The 24051-nt window shown below is 54.7% G+C and overlaps 1 protein-coding gene across 19 annotated transcripts in view; it reads right to left on the reverse strand.

Annotated features, from left to right (window-relative positions):
• Positions 1-7106: 7106 nt before the first annotated feature.
• GPR68 (G protein-coupled receptor 68) overlaps positions 7107-24051 on the reverse strand; it is a 28499-nt gene continuing 11554 nt past the window's right edge. For 3 of the 19 annotated variants that reach the window (XM_049113425.1, XM_049113423.1, XM_049113421.1), the window contains 3 exons: positions 23812-23872; positions 16497-16725; positions 7107-10401 (listed from right to left, as the gene is read on the reverse strand). In XM_049113425.1, the coding sequence (XP_048969382.1) occupies positions 9182-10264 (1083 nt within the window). In that variant the 5' untranslated portion in view covers positions 10265-10401; positions 16497-16725; positions 23812-23872 and the 3' untranslated portion in view covers positions 7107-9181. The other 16 variants (XM_049113428.1, XM_035719808.2, XM_049113426.1 and 13 more) reach the window with 14 other exon arrangements.

Here is a 24051-nt window from a genome sequence, read left to right on the forward strand (position 1 = left end):
TCGTCGTACTAGAATTCCACACGTCACTCACTGGGCATCCCTGAGCCCCGGAGCAATTCTGGGCAGAGTTGTGGCCTGGGCAGCCAGTGCGCCCTGATTGCTGAAGGGGTGAGGGATGTCCCTCATCTCTGCTCTGTTAGTTGCTTACAAGCAGGGCCTCCCATGTTGAGGGACAATTCTTAGGCATCTGATCTGATCATGACTGTGGAAGGTGTGGGTACCATGCTGAGGAGCCCGGGGAGGTGGCCACCAACATCTAGGGCACACTCTGCCCACTGTGGCTCTTTGCTGTGCCCAGGATGTTTGTCTGAGGGCAGAGCAAATGGCTGGAGAGCATTCCCCAGACTTTGTCAGGGGCTAAGAGCTGATTGATGACACTTTACAGGAGGGACTAAGGATGGATGGATGGATGGATGGATGGATGGATGGATGGATGGATGGATGTATAGGTGGATGCATGGATGGATGGGTGGATGGATGGGTGGGTGGATGGATAGATGGATGGGTGGAGGGATGGGTGGATGGATGGATGGATGGATATGTGGATGGATAATGCAGAGAGACAGGAACATGGCTTTATCCTGGGTTCCCATTCTCTTCTAGCACTTCCATTCCACTCCACTTTCTTTCCTAACCTTTTAAAATTGAGCTACATAGAATAAAGAGGTGCATACACCGTACGTGGACAATAGATGAATTTTTACATATGTGCACATCCATGCAGCTACTGCCAAGATCATGCTGCAGTTCTAACTTCCTAGAAGGCCTCGTTCTCCAGTCCCACTTTGAAGAGCACCAGCACCTGCCTGTGATTATCAGCCTGCCATGCTCCCGCGTCAACCACGGAGACCACCCACACACTCAGCCTCTAAGCCCAGAAGTCATCCGGGGCCTCTGTCCCTACTCACAACACACTGGACCCCAAGCCCTGGCCGCTCTGTCTCACTTCAGGCCTCTGTCCCTCCTCTCATGTCACACTGTCTCAGCCTGGGCTGGTGTCACAGCCTCCAGGTCCATTCTCTCCCTCTGCCGCCACCTCCACTTGCTGGGGTCTCCTTGAAGACCATGTGGTCATTCCGTGACTCCTGGAAATTTGCAGGTGGGCACCATTGGCCAGATTGCTCCCTGGGGCTCTTCGTAGAGGCTGAGTGCCAGCTCCCTGGGGCTCTTCCTACACTGCTGACTGGTCACTTGCAGCCTGACACCCCCAAGGCCCTCCCCAGGACCCCGAAGGATGGGAATGGTGCCAGCAGGCAGTGTGCTGGGAGGAAATGCTCCCGCACTAACTCCCAGGTCCCAGAAACATTCCCCTATAAAGGGAGGATATGACCCAAGAGAGGAAGAAATGGAAAATAAAACCCAGACAAAGGGCAGGAAATGGCATTGTGGGCAGGTGGGCAAAGAGATGCCAGGAAATGCCCTAGGGTGGCCCTCGAACCATGGCCCCCAGGGCATTATGGAAATGCAGGCTCTCGGGCCAGCTGGGGGTAGACAGTTCCCATGTGACCTTTGCCAGTACTTTCTGTGCTGTTCAGACAAGTTTTCAGCGAGAGCTCCTCACCGCCCCTGGCTTGGCTCATTCCTGCTCTTTTGTCACCTGTAGTCCTAGCTGCTCCTCCTCCGGAAAGTCTTACTTGAGCCATTCTGATAAACGAGGTTGGAGCCCCTGCTCTGCACTGTGATCCCCATGGACTGTGTCTGCCTCATCAGCCACCTAGACTGTGACCACCACCCCCACCCCCCCGGGGCAGGGACTGCGTCACATTCCCACCGCATCCCTGGTTCGGGGCCTGGCACACAGCAGGTGCTCAAGAAAACTTTGATGGGCAATGGAATGAATGAGCAAGGACCCGGGGAGGAAGGCGGGAGCCCTTCTCAGACCCGTCCTAACCTTCCTGTTGTAGAGTCCTTCTTCTCGGCACCGTCCCCCTCCTCTGCTGGTGGAGGAGGAGGGAGAGGATGCGCTTCACCTTGGCCCCTTGGACTCCATCCCCTCTCCTCGTGTCTTCACCTAAGACCCACCTTCCTCAGGGGGACCAGAACTTTTCAGCCAGAGAGACATGCATGGTGGATGAGTGGACAAGTGGTTCTTTGGGACCTTTCAGTGGGAGAGAGGAGGAGAATCAAATCACTTAAAAATAATAATAAAAATAATAATCAGCAAGTATGTCAAAGGAAACAAGCTTTGGGCTAAAGGCCAGGGGAGGGGACCCAGCCCTGCTAGTAACAACTCACCTCATTTCATGAGCACCTGCTGTGCGCCAAGGACCACACTGGGTGCTTTCCTTGCATTCTCTCATGTAATCCTTACAACAAGCCGCTCAGGGGGCATTATTACTATTATTATCATGGACATCCCCATTATACAGATGAGGACGCTGAGGCGTGAAGAGGCTGCCAGGAAAGACCCAAGTCAGATCTGTGTGATCCCAAACCCAGCCTCCTGGGCCCCGGGTCGGGCTGCATCTTCCCCCTGGCTCTGCTCCCTGCAGATGCTCCCGTGTCCACACCGGGTGATGTCGAGAGGACGGCTGCAGCAGGCGTGTGGACAGGCCCATGGAGGCTGGGGGCTCAGGGGAGTGGGAGCCCTTCTGGCAGTCAGGCCACTGGCACATGATGGGAGCTGAGCAGGGACGAGGGTGCAGGGAGTAGCTCACGCTGGACCCACAGAAGTGAATCTTCAGTGTTTTTAACAAACGCTAAACGTGGTTTTCTAAGAACCATATGTAGTTACAGGAGGGTGACTCACAAAAGAAGCACCCCAAACTGTTCCAAGTTGCTGCTTCTGAGCAGTGGGTTTGGGGCAGACGAGGCCCGACGTGATGCAGGACTTTTGTGATGAGTCTCTCAGGGGCATTCGCATGGCTAAAGCAAAATTTTATTTTGCTCTAAAAAGAGAGAGAGAGAGATTGCGCCCAAACATGCCTCCCGCGCTCGTAATCGTGTGTCTGTCTCTCTTTTTCCTCCCCCTCCACTACTTCTGACTCTGTCCTCAACTTTTTTCCAGGAAGAAAAAATGCTGGGCATCCTGGTGCACCACAGAGTTTGGAGCGGGGTCCCCAGCAACGTGGGCATGGAGGTGGACAGGCTGCCCTTCCACACCACCCACGCCCAGGTCATCCAGAGGCTGGTGGATGTCACCCGGTGCGTGTGACTGTGCACACAGTGGCCATGCCTGGACCCCGGGGCGGGGAGTTCCCTGAGGACCCCCCGGTTTTCCCCGACGGCCTTGTGAAGAAACACTGGCTCTGGGTGAGCCACGGCCGGGCCCCCGCAAGGCCCCTTCCTGGGACAGGTTAGTGCAGCTGATACGGACCAAGGTGAACATTTCTTTGGGGTTTCTGGTTTTTTCTTTTCTTCCTAAGTTCCAAGAGGCCTTGATCTCCACCCTCCTCACCCTGGCGCCTTCAGGGCGCCCACATGGTTCTGCTCCGAGGGTTCTCTGACCAACCATTTGTGGGCACACCCGCAAAAAATATTGCTGGCCAGACAGACACAAGAGTAGGCATGACCAGGGCCGAGAATAATCCCCCAGGCTAATTAAGAAATGATAGAACGTTCAAATATGTAGTGTACATTTACAAACTCAGGACTTGACCACCACCATCAAAATATTTATACCTCTGAAATGCTCTTTTTCAAACAATGTTTTGTTTACTTGGGCCTTCAAACCTTCCATTTATCACCATCACCTCCTGTCTGCCGCTCACCTCTGGTCACCCCCGTGGGTCCAGACACCCCTCCACCACAGAGCCAGACCCTACTCCTTGCTTCCTCCCCATGTGCTCAGACCCAGCCTGGAGCCGGCGGTTCTGGCCTCCCTGCCTAGGAGGGCAGCCAGGCTCCTGGAGCTGGGGGGTGGGTCGGGACCCTGTAGGGGCTCAGGTGGCTCCCAGGATCCTCTGGGACAGCTGTAGTCAGCTCACCCTTATCTCCTTTACCATCTTCCGCTGCACATTTCCCAAAAAATTAACAGCAGAGTCACTGACCACATCCCATTACACTCCCATGCTGCACCAGGACAGTGTCTTGTGCTAGTTCCCTGCTGAGTGATGGCTGACTCATCCAGATGGGGTAGTCCAGCTTCCCAGCTACAGCCCCAGACGCTTATTAGGCCTGCTTCATTTTATTTCCTCAAACACGTCTACTCCAGGGGCACCCCGGTGGCTCAGTCAGTAAAGTGTCTGCCTTCAGCTCAGGTCATGATCCGGGGTCCTGGAATCAAGTCCCACATGGGGCTCCCTGCTCAGCGAGGGTCCCGCTTCTCCCTCTCCCTCTGCTGCTCCCCCTGCTTGTGCTCTCTTGCTGTCTCTGGAATCAATAAATAAAATCTTAAAAAAACAAAAACAAAAACAAACATGTCTACTTCAGTTCTTGAAGGGGAATTAGTTGTAAAGCACGGAACACATGCTACTTTAAGTTGCCTACTCCACTGCAGAAGTTAAAGTTAAGTATCAGTAAGCAATCTGGGATTAATTTCCAGTGCTCCCTACACAGGGGCACAGCCTAGCCCCTGGCCGGAAATAGCTGGGGTGGGGACTGTCCAGACTTTCTCTTGTCATTCGGGCGAGGAGCCCCCACCTACAGGTCTGTGCTTCAGCTGGCGTGGGCTCAGGGCTGACATGCTCATGGCAAGATAAGCTCCCAGTCCGTCCATCTGCAACTTCTCACAGCTCCCCGAGCCCCTCCCGGCTCTCAGCTTCACGGGCCAGTCATCCTCCAAGGATATATTCGTCCCTGATTGGCGACTGCAGAGCTCCATGGAACGGGGGCCCTCTGAGAACGTCCCTGGCATTTCTGAAGTCTCCATGGCTAGGAGAGAGAAAACCTCACCTTGGTAAAGCTGCCATCACACTTCTGATTCATATTTTGGGGAAAGACGCTAATGGGCCTTTGGTTTTGCAATAGTAATAACAGAGCTCCGCTCTGGCCTGGAGCAGTTGAAGGCATGACTGTGTCATAGGTTATCTGCACTGTGGCTAGGAGGTTATGGGGAGATGATGAAGTTGTTTGGGAAAGAGCCTGAGACCCGGGGGGAGCCCAGAGAAGGCTGAGAATGAGGGTCCTAGCTCTGGAGTGAGGCATCTACACCCCCTGGCCCTGCAGGGAGGAAGGGGCAAGGATGCAAGAAAGCCAAGAGTAGACTCCTTAGCAGGGTCCAGCCCAGGGACCACTGGACCGCTGGGTTCCACAATCTAGTTTTCATGTGTTTCTGTTCCACAGGATGATTCCGGGTCAAGCCTTTAGTAAAGTTCTGCTCACATTCGTCCCAGTCTCGGCAGTGTTTTGAAGAAGAGCCTGTGTCGTCTGGGGCGGCATGGACAGCAGGGATAGCAGCCACTTCCAGAGTTGGCCGTAAATGCCCCAAGAGATTTTCTTTGTGCCGCTTCCCCTACCTGTGTGGATGGAAGGAGAAGACCTCAAGATGCTGGAATCTCTTGATGGAATGATCCTAAATCACTGCCATTACTTGGATGAAGACTTGGCAGAATGAGCAGCCTCTCGTTGGACTTTGCATGAACAGGAGACAAATTGTTCTTGTTCGAAGGCACTGTGATCTGAGGGGGGTATATTCATGACTATGGTATAATGCGGCGTTGTCTAATACAAGCTTGGAAGGGTTAATACTGAGAAGGAGTCTAAGAAAACCGTCTTTAGATGCCAGTACCTGAAGGACCATGTGCCCCAGAGACACAGTTCATGTCCTCTAAAGGCCGGTGGGGAAACTGGTTCTGCTTTGTAGTTAGGAGTTAGGATTTTCTCCCCGATCCTGGAATGACTTCTCTTGGGTAGGAGCAAACTGGTGTCATTGGTGGTATTTGTTTGGAAACTGGATCATCATTTGGGGGTGGGGGTGGGGATATACCTGGGATAAGTTAGCGGAGAGAAAATTGGATCTCATGACCTCTATGGTACACTCCAGCACTGATGTCTAATGTCTGATCTAGCAGTGTCCTGAGAATTGTTGAGTTAAAGCTGATGGAATTGAAATCCTACCATTTCTCCAGGTTATTAGGTACCATTGTGACCTCGGGGTGGGTGCCAGCCAACGCTGTTGTCTTGCTAGGTGAATTCCAGGAATGGAGGTGGCAGGATCACCAGCTTCAAGAAGTAGGTTTTTCAGAAAAGCACTGAACCAAGTGGACTACCTTCTGGCTCGCTTGGTCATATCAGTCAGAGGAAAGCAGCAGATGGGGATGTATTCTGTGCTGAAAATTTCTCCCACTCTTGTCTGGCCAACCCACAGACCAGTGTATATAAACAGGAAGATGAGCCCTCCTCTTGCTAAGCAACACTGGTGAATAAGAAAGGAATCTAATGACTCTGTCACCTTCCTTCCAAACCAGATGGGCCGTTTCGTCCATCCATTCTCTCGGGGGAGAAAGGAGGCTTAATCCCCAGTGATGTCCTCATTTAGTCTGTTTGGAAGAAGGATCAATTCTTGCAGAATACTTCAGGACTCCGGAATCTGACCCAGGGAAGGATTAAGTAACCCAAACCAAATTTACGTTTTAACATGATGCAGTTGATCTTGAGCAATAAACATGTAGCCTGTCCCTGTCAAGAAGATGCTAAAACCTAAAAGGGCTGGTCAACGAATGTGACTCTCCCCAGACAAAGCCCAAGCAAAGAGGACAGCCCCAAGAGATGACTCCAACACGTCTTTCTAGTTTGGCAATCTTCCCTAACGAGGAGGGTGGAGGGTCTGATCAAGCCTTTTCTCATCGTGTGGAACAGGGACCTGGGAGGAGATAGGGCTCAGAGGGTGTGATAGTCTCCTGATCACAGGGCTGGGCTCTGTCCTCAAAAGGAAGGGGGCTGAATTAAGTCCCAGAGTGGATCTGCAACAATGTGCTAAAGAGCTAAAGATACTTGATTGAGTCTCAAGAGGAGGGAGAGAAAACCCAACTTCACTGGAGGGCTTCATTCTTTTTGGTTACTGCTGGGTAACCAAGGCCAAATACCCTAATTTCTCTGTTTGAGTTTTCCCTAAGAAAGCCAATCCCTGGAACTTCCTGACTCTGTTGGGTATTTCACAGAGCCCTCTAGATCCCCCTGGTGTTGAAAGACCCCCCTTCCCCATAAGGACTGCAGCACACTCCAGCTGTGGCTGGTTACTTTACTTTATTTGCAGACTCAAGTTTGCTACATAAATCCATTGCACAGTCCAACACACACATACTTGGCATAAAAGAGAGGACAATACAAAAATACAACTCTTGATAGGAAAAGAAACCACCCTCAGCTCATCCCAGTCCATCCCAATGGGGACACCCACGTTTAAGGTCAAAATAGGGGGAAATTTGGGATGAGGAGGCATGGAGGCCTCAACCAGTACCATTGCCCCACTCGGATTCTGAGCTGGGGCTGGGTAGACTTTCCTTGGCAGTGTGGCCATTTCGGCCACCTTCAGATCCGGTCACTTCCTTCTCCAGGAAGGGGAAGAGAAGCTCCTCGGGTTATGGTTGGCTCTCCATAAGGAGCTAGAGTAGGGCTACCCACTCAAAGCCAAAGCCGCTTCCCTGGGCACATCCAGCCTCTCGGTACTTCTCATTGGAGGGTAAGAGACTCTGGATAACTCTACCAGAGGGGAAGAGAGATTCAAGAAGATGTTCCCCTTGGCCTTCCTTTCAGGAGATTCCAGAAATGTTCTGTGGACACCAGCTGGTATCTCCTGATCCCTGGCCCCTCCCAAGGCTCGAGTCCACCTAGCCCCTTGGGCATGGGTGGCTTGAATCCCAGAACTCGGAGGGAAGTCAGAGCTGGCCCCAGCCCGCCCACCAGGAAATCTGAAGGGCTAGCACTTTCCACAAAGGTGGACAGATCCTTGGAGCAACAGGAAGTTCTTCTGGTTGTTGGTATGTTCACCAGGGTGGAGGCTCAACGCCGTCAGGCACAAAGTTGTGGGAGAGATGAGCCCGCGCTGAGCCTTCCAGGACAGAACAAAAGATGGCAGTCAGTCCCCTGGGCTACAGGTGGCCCCACGGGCCCACTCTCACTCTCCAGGTGGTGAGGAGGGCCCCTGGCAGAGGGGCAGCGCTGGAGGACCAAGGAGGGAGGGCAAGCCCAGAGCCACCTCCTCTCCTTGTCCCAGGGGCTATTAAACCACTGGGGAGCTTAACCCCAGGCCTCTGAGCTGAGAGATGCTGGAGAACGTGTCTCTGTTCTGTTTTGCTGTATGTGAGAACACGGAGAGAATGCCACGCGCCCCTCTGAACCAGCTCGACACTCCACAGGGTGTGTGGCAGGGGACAGAGGCAGGAACTGGAGGGGGGGGGCAATGCTGCCAGCAGGCACATAACCCTCGCCTCAGTGTCATGGCACACAGCTGTCACGGAGACCCTGGCATTTTAACCATGAACACACTCACGTGCACACACGCATGTGCACACACACAGCGGCTTCCGTGTCCAGTGCTTCTGGGCAGATGGAAACGGAAAACTCATTAGACTGTGTGTTGGGAACTCCGTGAGACACGCTGGCTTTAGGCCTCTACCCTGAGCTTTCAGTACTGGCTGTTTAAAAGGCCCACAGGCATGGCCCCAGGGCGCCCCGGGATCTGTCTTCCATTAGTTCCCGGGCCTGGGGGATCCGCTCAACTCTCTCCTGGAGCTGGGCACGTCCTCTCCCGTCACTCCCTGCACTGTCCCCCCCACGCAGTGCCAGGGCCCGAACGCCTCCCCACCTCCCTTCCCATGCCACCCCCGCCGGTCAGCTTTCCGCAGAGGACTGGGGCCCACATGTTAACGACCGTACAGCCACATGTGTCACGTCCTCGGGAAGCTCCAGGGCGTCTGCACAGGCATCATCCGTGACGATGGCACTGGCAGGTCCCGGCAGGTGCGCACCCGGGTACCCGCTCCCATCTCCCGGTCCCCACCCTTCACGTCCTCACTCTGCACACGCACCCCTTCCCCAGCTTCTCCTGGAGAACCTCCCGGAGGTGACAGTTCACTGTCTTCCCCTCCCCAGAGGCCCAGCAACACCCGGGAGCCCACGGGGCCCACCCCGCGCCCCCGGGCTCAGCAAGCCGCAGCAGGCTCCCTGGGACCAGAGGGGTCTCGCCGCGGCCCAGGCCCACCATCCCCCGCAGCGGAAAGAGGCTCTGGCTCCCGGCCGAGCGGCGCGGGTGGTGCCAGCACGGGCCCCACGGGGCCCCCGACGGTGGGCCACCCCCCGGCTAGGCCAAGCCGCCCACGGGGGACCCCCCGACTCCGGGCGAGTTCGGGGTCTGGAAGGTCGAGTGGAGCCTGGCCAGCAGCTCGGGCTCATCGCTCTTCCCGGAGGCGTCGGGGGCGCCCAGCGGGTAGGCCTCCCCGGCCCGGCCGGGCCCGGCGCAGCTGAGGAAGGCCAGGCAGGCCCCGCGGAGGCGGCCCAGGTCCCGGTGCGTGGACTCGCTGACGAAGCAGTAGAGCACGGGGTCGGCCACGCAGTTGAAGCTGGTGAGAAGCAGGGAGAAGTGGTAGGCGTTGAAGACGGCCCTGGCGAACTGGCAGCTGGCCTCCCAGAGGCTGCGCACGAGCAGCAGCGCGTGGTAGGGCAGGAAGCAGGCCAGGAAGATGACCACGGTGCTGAGCACCAGCCGCTGGATCTGGTCCTTGCGGCTCTTCTGGGTGCCGTGGCTGCGGCGCACGGCGCGCAGGATGCCGCGGTAGGCGGCCAGCAGCAGGCCCAGCGGGAACAGGAAGCCCACCAGGAAGCGGTAGTAGTTGATGCCGCGCTGCCAGGGCTCCAGCGGGTAGTGCTCGAAGCAGACGCGGTGCCGGTCCTCGTCCTCCACCACCTCCTTGTGCATCAGGAAGTACACGCTGGTCAGCAGCTCCTTGGCCCAGATGAGCGCGCTCACGCCCGCGGCCGCCTTGAGGGTGCGGAACTGGTGGAAGCGGAACGGGTGCGCCACGGCCAGGTAGCGGTCGATGGAGATGCAGCAGAGGAAGCCCACGCTGATGTAGATGTTCTCGTAGAGGAGGATGCCGCACACCTGGCAGGACAGGTCCCCGTGCGACCAGTGGTCGTGCTGCAGCACGTACTGCAGCCAGAAGGGGAGCGAGCAGATGTAGAAGAGGTCGGCCAGCGTCAGGTTGCACAGGTACACGCCCAGCTCGTTCCGGGCCTTGATCTGCAGGTAGCCGAAGTAGAGCGACAGGCAGTTGGCCGGGAAGCCCACCACCAGCACCGCCACGTAGACCACCGGGGCCAGCGTCTGGTGGATGGTGTGGTCGATGGTGCACAGGGAGTTGTTCTCGGCGGTGGAGTTCCCCATCTTCGGGCCTCGGGGGCCTCCCCGCTCAGGGGCTCAGGGGCTCAGGGACCGGCCCGGGGCTCGACCGCCATCGTGTTCAGAGGCTGCGGCTGGAGCTGGGCAAAGGCTGGGCCTCCTCGGCGGTGGGTGACCAGCCCCTGAAAGGTAAAGGCAGGGGAGGCTCAGGATACGTAAGGGCAGCTACCATTATGTAGCACCTGCTGTGGGTCAGGTGCTGTTCTCAGGGTCTCCCTTAATTGAGAAGATGGACCAACGCCAACCCAGCTAGACTGTCCGGTTCACGGTCTTGGTCACACACTAAGACACTCAACCGTGGTTTTTGCCTCCCTAACCCTCTTCCCCAGCTCCCCATCCCTTATTCATTTCCCCCAGTCTCTCAGGGCAGCGAGCAAGGCTGGGAGCTCTTGGGAGCACAGACTCCTCCCGGGCCCCCTCTCTCCACACGACGCTCCAGGTAAGATCAATCTCAAGCCACACACACAGTGAGGGCCCCAGCCACTCTCCCTGCCACCACACTAGGCATCATTCACATTTTTCCTACTTGCTCCCAGGAACACTGAGGCCACAGTCCCTTCTGGGGGCCTTTCCAGACAGCCCCAAAGAGGCCCAACCTTGCCTTGTCCTGTGGTGCTCTGGCAAGACACAAAGACCGTGCTTCCCATGGGGCATTGCCTCGATTCCGGGGCGCTCCTCAGGAGGTGCCGCCTCACAACCTGTCCGTCGAATTGAGGACCCAAGGCGAGGTCCTCAGACACGAGCACCCGGCTGGGGTGAGCCCTGTCCAGGCTGTGCACATGGTTCCCCCTCTCTGAGTGCCACATCCTCGTCTGTGATGTGGGCGTGGAAACACCTGCCCTTGGGTCAGTGTCAGGGCCCCATAAAAGGATGGATGCCAAAGTCACAGCATTGTCTTGCTAGAGGCAAAGAGGCAGGGGAAGAGACGGTGGTCTTACACTCGTGAGAAGTTCACGTTGTCAAGAATTTAACAAAGAGAAGGCGCCTGCTATGTATATAGGTACGTCTGAACAAGACAAAATAAAGATTTCTGTTGTTAAGTCCTCATTAGAAATTAGTCTATCAAAATGAAAGCCCTAAGCTACTTTTTTTTAAAGAGTTTTATTTATTTATGAGAGCGAGCGGGAGAGACAGAGAGAGAGAGAGAGTGCATGAGCAGGGGCAAGGGCAGAGCGAGAAGCAGACTCCCTGCTGAGCAGGGAGCCTGACTCGGGGCTTGACTCCAGGACCCCGGGATCACGACCTTAGCTCAAGGCAGCCGCCTAACCGCCTGAGCCACCCAGGCACCCCCTAAGCTACTCTATTGATTGAACCTTCTGGCTCCACTGAAAAATCTCACTGCATCTAAATCAGGACTTTTCAATTTTTCTATTTAAGAATCATCCTCCCAGCGGGCCTCATTAAACACTTTGCTCCCCCTGACCGCCTCCTTTCCATGAAATTTTAATGCCCTAGACACACGACACACCTGTTTACGTGCTGTGGCCCTTTGAAGGGTGACACATCATTGTAATAGCTAAGATTCTCCTCACCCCACCCACGAACCAACGTCACCCCCCTGCCTTCAGAATGTACAGTCTCCACGGTCGCAAATTCTGAATTCCAAGAGGCCGAGGCCACATGTGCCTCCAACAGTGTCTGGCTCTTCACGGGCACCCTCAAACACTTCTGGAATGAATGAGTGATTGCCACTTCCCCATTTGACAGGTGAGGAAACCAAGGTTGCCCAGAGCCAGACTGAGGGAGGAAGCATATGCATTAGAAATCAGGCCCGGGGCTCCCGGGTGGCTCAGCAGTTGAGCGTTTGCCTCTGGCTCAGGGAGTGATCCTGGGGTCCTGGGATCGAGTCCCACATCGGGTTCCCCACAAGAAGCCTGCTTCTCCCTCTGCCTGTGTCTCTGCCTCTTTCTCTGTGTGTCTCATGAATAAATAAAATCTTTAAGAGAAAAAATAAAGAAACCAGGTTTCCTTGCTCCAGGTCCAATCTCCCCCTGCCCCTGCCAGCCAGTCCCCCCACCTGAGACTCACTCCCAACCTCTCAGCCTCAAGAAGTAGAGGCCTCCCAGTGGGGCTCAGCTCTCCTCCTCCCCAGGACACAGCCTGGGGTCTCAGTGATGGTGGTGGGGGGAGTGCTTCTTCTTGTTCTTAATTGTGGTTAAATCTATATAACAAAAAAAAATCTATATAACATAAAATTCACCACATTAATCATTTTTAGGTGCCCAGGTCAGCGATGCAAAGGACCTTCAGACTTGTGCAACGAGCACCACTAGCAGCCTCCAGGACACTCCCTTCTTCCCAAACTGAAACTCTGTCCCATTTAAACACTAAGTCCCCATCCTCCTCTGCTCCCCAGTTCCTGGCACCCACCTCTCAACTCTCCATTTCTGGGAATCTGACTATTCTAGGGACCTTGTATAAGGGAAACAGTTCCAGGCTCGTCTTTTTGTGACAGGCTTATTCCACTTAGCGAAGAAATGTCCTCGAGATTCATTCATGTTGCAACATATCACAGAAGTTCCTTCCTTTCTAAGGCTCAATAAGATTCTATTGCAAGTATTTACCATATTTTGTTTTTCCATTCATTAGTCGATGGACACTCGAGTTGTTTCTACCCTACTTATTGACTATTGTGAATAATGCTGCTATGGACATGGAAGGTTGGTATCTATTTGCGTCCCTGCTTTCAGTTCTTTTGGGTAGATACCCAGAAGTGGAATAACTGGATCATATGGTAGTTCTATTTTTAATTTTTTGAGGAACTGCTATTCTGTTTTCCACAGCAGCTGCACCATTTTACATTCCCATCAACAGCGCACAAGGGCATTTTCTTGTTTTTTGGTTTTTTGCTTTTTGGGTTTGCTTATATGTTTTCATGGTGAGAGGAAGGGGAAAGGGGAGGCTGAGCCCCACAACCCCAAAACTCTGCAAGCAGCCCAGCGCATCAAACTTCGGCTGCACTCACCTTCCACTCACCACCCCTCCTATCCCTGCATCCCAAGCCCAACCCTGTGGGGCCAAACGGCTGGCTGGCTTCCATACGAGGAAGTAGAAGCCCACACAGGTCCCCGACAGTCCCCAGGAGCACCTGCCCAGGACAGCGCTTGTCTCTGCATTTATTTCAGGTGCTCTGCAGTCCAGATAAAGTCCACCCGCAAGATGATAAGATTCAGGGGATCGATCCCTGGGTGGCTCAGCGGTTTAGTGCCTGACTTCCGCCCAAGGTGTGATCCTGGAGACCTGGGATCGAGTCCCACATCGGGCTCCCTGCATGGAGCCTGCTTCTCCCTCTGCCTGTGTCTCTGCCTCTGTGTGTGTGTGTGTGTGTGTGTCTCATGAATAAATAAATAAAATCTTAAAAAAAGAAGAAGATAAGATCATTCATCAGCACAGACCCCCAGGTGCCAACAAAACAGGGCGAAGGGAGCCATCGCGGAAAAAAAAAAACAGGTGCTCTCAGGTCTTAGGAATTCACTGAAAGTCACCAGGCTGAAGCCTATTGTTTACTAGCGGTGAGTGTACGTGGGGGGGGTGGGTGTTGCACCGTGGAACGTGGGGGTTGGGTGCCAGGGCAACAGCTTGTCCCTCTTTCCTAGGCCAGCAATAATCAAATTTGGGCAACCAAAGTCAAAAATAGTCAAGCCTGCAGGGCCAAGAAGAAACATTTACTATGTTTAGATTAAAGCACCTCCTACGTTTGCTTGTAGCAAGAAAAGAGGATTTGGGTGTTCCACAGCAGTGGTTTTCGAACTTGGGTGCTTCTGAGTCACCTGGAAGATTTGTTTAAAACAGATTATTGAGCCTCACCTTTAGAGTTTCCAAGTCAGTGGGTCTGGGGTGGGGCTGGGGAGTTTGCCTCACGCTCCTAGTGGTGTCGGGGCAGCTGGCCCATGGAGCCTGCGATTTGGCTCCTGGTAAGGGGCAGGGTAAGTGTCCAGATAACATGCATTCCCAAGCTGGGGAGCAGAGGTGCCTGAGAGGGAAACTGAAAACCTAGCAGAACCTTGTGGGCAGAGCCAGGATACAGCCCATGGAAGGTCAGTAACCTGCTTCAGTCTCTCGAGAAATAGTGACCAGAACTGTCAGGGTACTTATGCCTCATATTTGCCAAATCTTTTATGGTTTACAGAGCATTTCATGTCTGCCCTCCCCTGTCTTCCCAACAGCCCTGTTCTTTCCCCCATTTTAGGGATGAGGAAACCAAGGCCCAGAGAGATGGGGTGGCTTGCCCAAGAGTCCAGTTTCTCTGTTTCTCCCACCCTCAGGTAGCCTCCAATCTCATAGAACAGGAGCTATCACCTGAGACAGGGTACGGTGGTGCCGTGAGCATCCCTCACACTCACATTTAATGTTGGCTTGTACTTTTCACTCCACGCACATCCTCTGTGGGACAGCATGCCCCTGTGGTTTCAACCCCATCTGTACTCTGATGACTCCCAGCAGGTGGATAGTGGACATAACTAGCATCCTGCTGCCTCACTGGACCTGCTCAGTGAGCCCCGCCCCCATCTCTACCTGCCCACAGGTATGGCTTTTTTGAATGGCTTTTGGCTTCTTTCCTCATCTTCATCCAAAGCATCTAATTAATTACTCAGTTCTAGCATTCTCAATTCCTAAATTTTTCCCCAACAGTCTCTTCCTCTTCTGTTCCCTCACCAATGCTCTAGATTGGCTTGGTCAGGAATTCATCCTCAGAATCAGTACAATGGCCTCCTATGGGACTTTCTGGCTCCCTCTTACCGCCCTTTAAGCCATCCTCTAAAATGCAAATCTAATGTAATCATTCCTACTTCAAATCCTTCAAAGGCTCTCCAACCTTCCATCCACCCATCCACGCATCCACCCAACCATCCATCCATCCATCCATCCATCCATCCATCCATCCATCCACCCATTTATTCATTCACTTATCCATTCACACAACAGATACTTATTGAGTATCTGTTGCATGGAAGCCATTGATTGCGCTAGACAGTCACTTAGTGTAACTCAAGTTGCTTTTCCTCTCCTGGGACAGTGGTGAAGACAGGTGAAACCAGCTCCCGAGGAGAGCATGGGATTTTAAGGGAGTTCATAGGAGGTACCCTGACCCAGCCAGAAAAGCCTTCCTGAGCAGCCAGTTAGGCTAAGACAGAAGAAGGGGGAAGGGCTGCTCAAGCAGAGGGGGGTTTTTGTCTGTGGAAACAATGTGTGCAACAGGCTGAATATGAGAGAGGTAATTGGCACTTTTGGAGAACCGAGAGTAGCTTGGCATGACAGGGTCTAGGTAGAGTAGCTTGGCATGACAGGGTCTAGGTAGGAGGAAGCAGGGCCAGAGAGGAGACAAGAACCTGGAGAAACTGACTACTATTTAGAAGGGAGGTAGGGTCGGGGAGCCCAGTCAGGGACAAATCTGAGATGTTCCTCAGCACTTGATCCTGAGGTCTCAAAAATTATTTATAGGTGGATGGAGAGGTGGAGAGGTAGGCAGGTGGGTGGGTGGGCAGACGGAGGGGCAGGTGGATGAGGGGGTAGATGGATAGATGAGTGAGTGAATGGACAGACAGATGGATGAATGGGTGAGTAGCTAGATGGGTGGCTTTGAGGTTGGGTGCTGGGACAGCAGGCATATCATTAATAGAAAAGTAAGAAAGAAGATTCATTGTGGCCTCCCCTCCAGCAGCCTGGCACCTGCTCTGGCCTCCGGAGCTGGTCAGAGACTCCAGCTTGATCACCCAGGTCTTTTTTTTTTTTTTTTTTTTTAAGATTTTATTTATTCATTCATGAGAGACACAGAGAGAGAGAGAGAGGCAGAGGGAGAAGCAGGCTCCATGTGGGACTCGATCCTGGGTCTCCAGGATCATACCCTGGGCCAAAGGCAGACGCTAAACCGCTGAGCCACCCAGGGATCCCCAGATCACCCAGGTCTTATCATCACAGTCAGCCTCCCCTTCTACTGCTTCCCAAGGTACCCCCGGGTGGAAACTACGCCTTGCCAGGGGTGTCCTTTCTCAACCTGGTCCCCATAGGAAACCTGCTCCTCATAAATCAGGGGACACAGTGGGTGCAGAAGTGATATGTAAATGGAAAAACCCAGACAGAATGGCAGAGCCAAGCCACATCAGCAGAGAGCCTTCCGCTGGCCGGAGGCACTTGTGTGCACACGTTCTTTCCACACCACTCTCACCGGGGCTCATTTTACAGACAAAGAAACTGAGGCTCAGACAGGTGAACTGACCTGCATAGGACTCGAGTCATGATGGAGCAGGCCAGGTTTTGAACTCAGATGGGCCCAGGCTCTCTTCCGCGTCACGTTCTCGTTCCGTCTGTCACGATTACCACTGAGCGCGAGTGTCACCGTCCACCTCGGGGCTTCTCCGAGCCCCAGTCCTCAGATGCCCCACGAACGCCCCGGGCTGAGGCCTGCGCTGGCCCCTCCGCCAGCAGAACCCCGTGTGCACCTGGTCCTGCAGATGCCCAAGCAGTGGGGGTCGGGGCAGAGAACCGACACAAGGGCCCCCGCATCCCCCCACCACCCCTAGCCTCATCATCAGGCTGAGAAGCCAGAGGCTGTATATGCAAGACAGCCCAACACCTGAAAGTGAATCTGGATACAGACGCGCCTCAGCACCATCTCCTGGGACTCTAACCACCAGGAGAGATCAGTCCCGGAAGGAAGGAAGCACCCCCTGGACACCAGGCCAGTGTCGTGCGTTCCTGCCAGAGGGCGGAGGCGCCTGCCGCTGGCACTGAGCGGCCGTGTAGACGGTGATCTCATCCCCGCGTCTGTTCCGAGGGCCGCTCGCACGCACTTACCCACGAGCCCGGGTTTCCTGCAGGCCCAGCTTCCCTGCCCCTCGGCGCCCTTCCCGACGCACGTGGTCAGAGCCTCACACTTACCTCCCTCTGGGACAGCCCTCCTTCCCCCACCTTGCTCCCAAATAAATATCCTCCCTCCAGCAACAATGGCAGGGAGACAGTGTCACCTTTACAACCCTCGTAACTGCCTCCAAGGTGGGTGGCCCCGAAGCCAGTGGGGCTGGCACTGCCGTTCCTTGCGCAGAACCCGGTGGCTCAGGTTCCCACAGTAAGCTGGGTGGATCCAAATCCCGAACCTGGCACCACAGCACGAGTTGGTTCCCTTTTCAGCTCTTGTGACCACAAGCCACCGTCAGAACCCACCTGACGTTGTAACCGAGCACGCACAGGCAGGGTGCACACGCAAGCACGCGGCCGGAGCGGCCGGAGAAACCAACTTCCCCGGAGCAGTACTCACCCTGCTACTTGCCGGGCACCCGGATCATCACTATTAGGTTTTCTAAAACGCGGATCGTTAGCTACTAAATGGGTTTGTCGACCCATTCATGAGTCATGCGCCTCCGTCTGAACACAGCTGGCACGATGCCCTGCCTGCTTAGCCTGCAGACCCCGGGAGGGCGGCCGGGAGGAGCAGGCAGGGAGCCGCAGCCCAGCGGACCTGGGGCTTCTCTGTCCACCCGGCTCTGCCCTCAAACCTCCAACAGCCGGGCTCCCCGCAGCCGCTCCGGGAGGCCTGGGGGAGGAGACTGGACCCACCTTGCGGGGACTGGCGGACGCCCTGCAGCCGGCCCGGGCTTCCCCTCGGAGATTTTCCATAGACCACACCTCCCAGCCCGGGCTTAGAAAACCCCAGCTGGAGGCTGCCCGTTGGAGGTTGGAGCCGAGGGAGAATCATGTGAACTCCGATCCGTATCAGGCTGGGCGGTTGCCGAGGAACACTCCCCAGCCAGGGATGGGAGCGGGGGAGTGCTCCCTCCACGTATCCTCCTCCCACGGGGGGCAGGGCGACCCCTCGCCGGATGGGGAAGCCTGAGTCAGAGGCAGGAGGCCCGGGGAGTGGGGGGGGATGCTGGAGGAGCCCACCCACCAGACCACCTTGAACACCCACAGGACACCAGCAGAGGGGCTGCGGGATGTTGAACCCCTGCCCCTGGGGTCCCTGCTTGAGCCGTTCAGGCAGCTGGAATCTACTGTGGACACTGGCAGCAACGCCGGGCCACGGGCAAGGGCAGGGGAAGATGATTTACACTCCCGTCCCCAGACTGGTTCCGCCGCAGAGAACCAACATGTGGGTCAGTGGGTCACACCTCACCTAAGAAAATACCTGGGAAGCTTACACAAACGAATCCCGCTGCCCCGGCCCTACCTCACAGGAATTAAATCACACTTTCTGGAGGCCAGGTGCGAGCACCAATGTTTTTAAAAGGTCTCGGGACAACTCCAGCGGGCAGCCAGGTGGAGGAGCACTCGATGTGGTGGGAAGGCAAGCTGGATCCTGTTCTGCAGGCCAGCAGAGCCAGGGCCCCAGAGGAAGGTTCTGGGCTAGGAATCAGGCAAGCGTCAGTGTTTGGAAGCAGCGTGGCCCAGAGCAGGGAGCCAGCAGGGCTCAGGCCTCGTGGGGTCCTCCATCTCTCAGGACCACATATAGAACTTTCTCAGTGCAGCTGAATTGAAAGGACCCTGGAGGTTACCCAGCTCAGCCCCCTCGTTTTACGAGCGGGGAAAGTCAGACACACACACAGACACACGAGGGGGCAAAGGCCCTAGGCCGGGGCCTTAAGCTAAAGGATAGAGCTGCCGTTCTCGAAACGTGCTGCTGACTTCCGGCACTGGGCTAGGTTGGTAGAGCTTCCTCCCTTGGACATCATCTTCTCGGAAGCTGCTCAGGGGAGGACTGCCGGAGCCAGAGAGCAAACATCCGCCAGTCATGGGGGTCCCCAAGCAAGTGCAGGTGCTCGCCCCAATGGGTGATCTGTGGGATCACCTCTCTAGTCTTTCGGACTATACCTCTCCGGAGGGTGGATCACTCTAGTCTTTCGGGGCGACTATATCGGTAGGGGTCTCAGGAAAAAAAATCCCCTTCTGTGGGGCCTGGGCCCTCCAAGCAAATGCTTCTATGTCAGCTGCTACAAGGCTGCACCTCATGATGGCGTGCTAGTGCGTGTGTAGACGCACATGCTCCCCAGCCGTGGAAGGTGGCTGGCATTCCCTCCTGTCGCAGGAAGGAACGGGTGGGTGACGAGTTCCCGGTCAACTTACTAGTGAGTGGCGACTGGCGGATGCCTCTAGCTGTCTCGATGGGGTGGTCCAGCCTAACAGGGCACACAGGCACAGACTGGCCACACCCGCAGGAACCACTGACCACACTGCACACCCTCCACCCCCCAGGACCCCTGCCCCAGGAGCTGCTCCCCTCTGCAAGCCATATGGACTGCATCTCACCTGGAGTGGGGAGCCTTCCTCTCTGCAGGGCCGGAGAGCCCCTCTTCCTCCCTGGAGGAGTTTGCGACTGCAGGTGGAGGGCTGGTGCTTACTCTAGATCAACTCAAATCAGCTGAGCCCACATCCTCTAAGACACCCACTCAGTAAGAGAAAAAAGGAGCCCATGCTGTGCTCTACTTTGGTGCCAAAATTTTCTCTTTAACCTAAAACAAGAAAGAAGGACTAGGAACTGTAATGACACCATGCATGGAGCAGCGGCCTGAGGGGTCCTCGGGATCCCATGACTTCGACTCCCCCAAACCTCACGAAATAGACCTACAACTAAGTACAAAGTAATGAGTTTGTAATAAAAACATGGCCTCAAGAGAGGCCTCTCCACCCCCCGTCCCCGTTCACACTTCCTGTTCTCAAGCCCAGAGTGGCAGTATCTTGTAGCAGCCACTGAGCAGAGCAGGGAATTAAGTGAAAGGCAAGGTTGCCTGAGCTCTGGGGGCACGGTGACCTCACAGGGGCTGCCAGAGTCCACCTTGGTGGCCCCTTCCGTCCGGAAAAGACATAGGGCCAAAGCGGTGCCAGGCCTGCCACCTGTCCCTCTCTCAGCCCTCCAAAACAACAGCCAGGAAGCACTGTGGGGCCCCTAGTAGAATGGAAACCTCCAGAACGTCAGTCTGAGCCCTGTGGATCCCTGTCTGCCCCCAGCATAGACCTCTACTCCGAGGACCTTGGCTCTGAAGGGCTGGTGGACTTTTCTGAGCCACAGGACCATAGGCCACAAGGCTCTTGGGCACCCACTTGCTCCTACAAGTCCAGGCAACCTGAAAATCAGATGGAGGACTGTGGAGTCCACCCTGGGCTGGTGGCCCCATGCAAGACCTCCAGTACATGGCAGCAAACCCAAGGGCACGGGATGAAGGATAAGAGCACAGGCTCTGGGCCAGACTGCACAGGTCCAATGGCACTGTCTGGCTATGGCTACTTGACCTTGAGAGATGGCACAGCTGCTGACCAATGGCCTTCTATGAGAACCAAAGGAGATGAGGTCCCACAAGTGTCCAGCACCTAGTAGGTTCTTGGCATTAGTCAGGATACAGTGATTTACCCTAGAAAGAGTAAAGGGAGGGCAGGCCCTGGTGAGGTGTTTACTATAGTACGCTACCTCGTTCCCATGGCTACTCTACCAGTTTGGGGCTAGTTGGGGTAAAGACCTCGGAGGCTGCCCAAGGGCTCTAACAAGTACAAGAAGTATCTTATCATGAGCCATCTTTGACGGCAGGGACCTTCCTGACTTGTGTCTTGAAGGCCAGCCTTGGCCTTCCCCAGGCCTTCTTCGTTGGCATAGGCTTACGTCAGAGGAGCCCATGCAAGGTGCCATGTTGCTGCAGGTTCAAAGATGGCCACGTGTGAAGTCAAGGCGGCTTCAAGGACCAAGAAAAGAACCAGCAGAGAACCTCCCAGAGCGCCTGGCACCACGGCCCTGGTGGAGTCAGGGAAGAGGTGGGAACCACTTAGGATCAAGGAATGTAGTCATTGCCATTTGGGGAGCATGAGCTTAGCACTGGTATGAGCACCTTTCAGATGTTTCCTGTTTTAACTTTTGCACCCACCGTGTGAGGCACGGTTATGCCCGTCTTCTAGGTATAGGGAAATGGAGACTCAAGAGTGCTAGGAACCTGCCCGGGGTCCCCTCACTGGGAAAGAGCAGAGCTGTTTGACTCCAAAGACTCTCGACCATGGTATGAGTTTCGTGTTGCTGCTGGAGCAAGTTGCCACCAACCTAGTGTTGTAAGGACAACACAGATTCCTTGTCTTGTAGTCTAGTGGTCAGAAGTCTGACATTGGTGTCCCTGGGCTCAAATCAAAGTGTTGGCAGGTCTGCGTTCCTTCTGGAAGTTCTAGGGGAAAATCCGTTTCCTTCTTTTCTCCAGCTTCTAGAGGCTTCCAACATTCCTTGGCTTTCAGCCCCTTTCAACTCCCAAGACAGCAGTGATGGGTTGAGTCCCTGTCACGCTGTGACTCTGGCCTCTGCTTCCAGCCTCACATCTCCTCTGACTCTGATCCTGCTGCCCAACTCCACCACTTCTAAAGACCTCTGTGATCGTACCGGGTCCACCCAGATAACCCAGGACAGTCTCCTTATTTAAAGGTCAGCTGATTGGCAAGCTTGATTCTATCTGCTACTTAATTTCCCTTTGCCACATAAGGTGACATATTCACAGGCTCCGGGGAATATGACGTAGATGTCATTGGGGAGCATTACTCTGCCGACCATGCTGCCATGTGGCACTTATTAAAAACCCTATAGAGCAACCGCTTCCCAAATGTTGGTGTGAATTTCCCAGGAATCTTGTTTACGTGCAGATTGTGGCTCAGTAGGTCTGGGTGAGGCCTGAGCTTCTGCACTTCTAACAGGCCCCCAGGCCCCTGAGCCAGGCCTGTCTCTGTCTCTCCTGTAGGCCCATGTGCCCAGTACCTTGCTCCCTGAGGATCTGGCATTAATAAGTGCTTGATAACTGGAAGTGGGGGCAGCTGGAGTGAGGGGCTGCGGGGTGGAGGAGGTAAGGAAGGAAGCAAATACCTGGGCATGGTCTCCCACCCCCACCCTGAATCCAGGACAAGGACTAACAGGAAGCAAGAAGGGAGTGCCATGGAACCAAAGCCATGTGGCCCAATCAGTAGAGCCACCTGTGAGGGGTGGTGAGTTTTGACAGAGCTTGTGGGCAGGGGTGGGCTTGGAGCTGGGCCCCGAGAGGGGAGGACAGGCAGGATGGGCAGCAGGTGGTGGAAGTGGGAAGAAGGAGAGAAGGCCCCAGCGGCCCTTGCTCTGAGGCCCAACATGGCCCACCCATTTGCTCGCCTCTTCTCCTTAATCTTTGAGGCCAAATCCCCCCTCCGTTCAGTGCTGCCCGCAAGTCTCCCAGATGAGCTTCAGGAAACCTGCATCCAGGCCCTGCCCTGGATTTGCTGAATCAGAGTCACTCAGGGATGAGGTCCAAGAGCCTGCACTTTGAGCGACTCCTTTGGGTTTTTCTGACCCACACCAAAGTCGAAGAACCACAGCCCAAATGCCACCTCCACCACCTATCCCTCCCTGGGTTCTTTTTGTCCTTCCTTGGCCAACTTGAGACTCTGAAAGATGAGGTCTGGGCGTTTCACCGCCGTGACTGCCAGGGAGCTGGGGCCAGGGCTCCTCCTACAGACACAGGTGCCCAGTGAGCTCCAAACAATAAGCAGGTGTGGACAAGAGGAGGCGGGGGGGGGGGTGCGGGGGGGCTTCCATACTTTGAGTTACCACTATGTGTGAGGTGCTGTGCCTCCCAGAGCCTTGATGTTGCCTCACAGCAACCCTCAAAGGTAAATATTATTATCCTGGCTTCACCACCAAAGAGACCAAGGGTCACAGGGCTGGCTCGTGGCAGCACTGCTATTCGAGTCAAGTCTAAATTAAGTATATTTTCATAATTACCAATCCAATGCATGGGAATCTGTATGATTATCTGATCGTGTCCATCCCCCCTTCTAGACAGTAAGCCCCATGAGGAAGGAGGAGCTCAGTCTGTTTTCAGGGAGGATGTGGTATGGACCAAAATAAATGCACAACAAAAATGTGTTGAATGTTCGATTCAATAAATGAACCTAAAATCCATTCCTTTTCAGTAGCCCAGTGTGGCTGAAAGTGAAGTCAGGAGCTAATAGACTGGGGCAGACAGTCAGGCTCTGGGATAAGGCAACAGGAAGAGGGTTGGTTTTAACTCTGAGAATGTGGGTGGGTGACCATGTACGAAAACAGTACAGTGGAAACCTACGGCTGAAGAGAGAGACTTTGGTCTCTCTGAGAAGGTCTCCACTGTCTGGGACAGCCTTCCTGCTGGAGCCAAAGCATAAACTACAGACCTGAAGGTTGCCATAGTGACTCGCCGGGGCCTGCAGCCCTCTCTGGCCTCCTGCCTCCCCACCCACGGTACTCCAACCCATCAGCTAATAACCTAATAATGTAGGACAACAGTCACTCCAAACACCCAGGCAGCAGCAACCCTCTTGAAAAACAGATTTCTCTAGAGAACTGAGAGCTGCATAGATGCTCGTTACACTCAGCCTGGGCCACCTGCTAAATCTACTTCTCTGAATCCAAATTACCCTCCTCCTGGCTTCTCCCTCCTGTTTTAAAGACAAGAGGTTGGCAGAACTGGTGATCGAAACCTCAGAGGTTCCGGGGAAACAGACACTAGAGAAGCCACAATACAGCAAGCCTGCCCTGTCAGCCTGGAATCAGGCCCAGGGAAGGGGATACTCACCAAAACAGGCTCTGTGATAAGGCCCAAGTGAGGGATATGTCCGGATCTCTGCTGGTCTTCTCTGCAAAGTTAAATTAATTTGTCACTGCGTCACCGAGAAAAAAAAAAGGCAAAAGCACAAGGGAAGGCTTTCAAGTTGTGGTAGAGTCAAGATAGTTGGAAATTATTTGATAGTTTTCTCATTAAAAGAAGGGGCCCAAGTCCCCTCCTCCTGAACCATGGTGGCCTCTGTTATTACTT

The sequence above is a fragment of the Canis lupus genome, chromosome 8 (genome assembly GCF_003254725.2).
Source record: "Canis lupus dingo isolate Sandy chromosome 8, ASM325472v2, whole genome shotgun sequence".
Classification (NCBI taxonomy): Eukaryota; Metazoa; Chordata; class Mammalia; order Carnivora; family Canidae; genus Canis; species Canis lupus.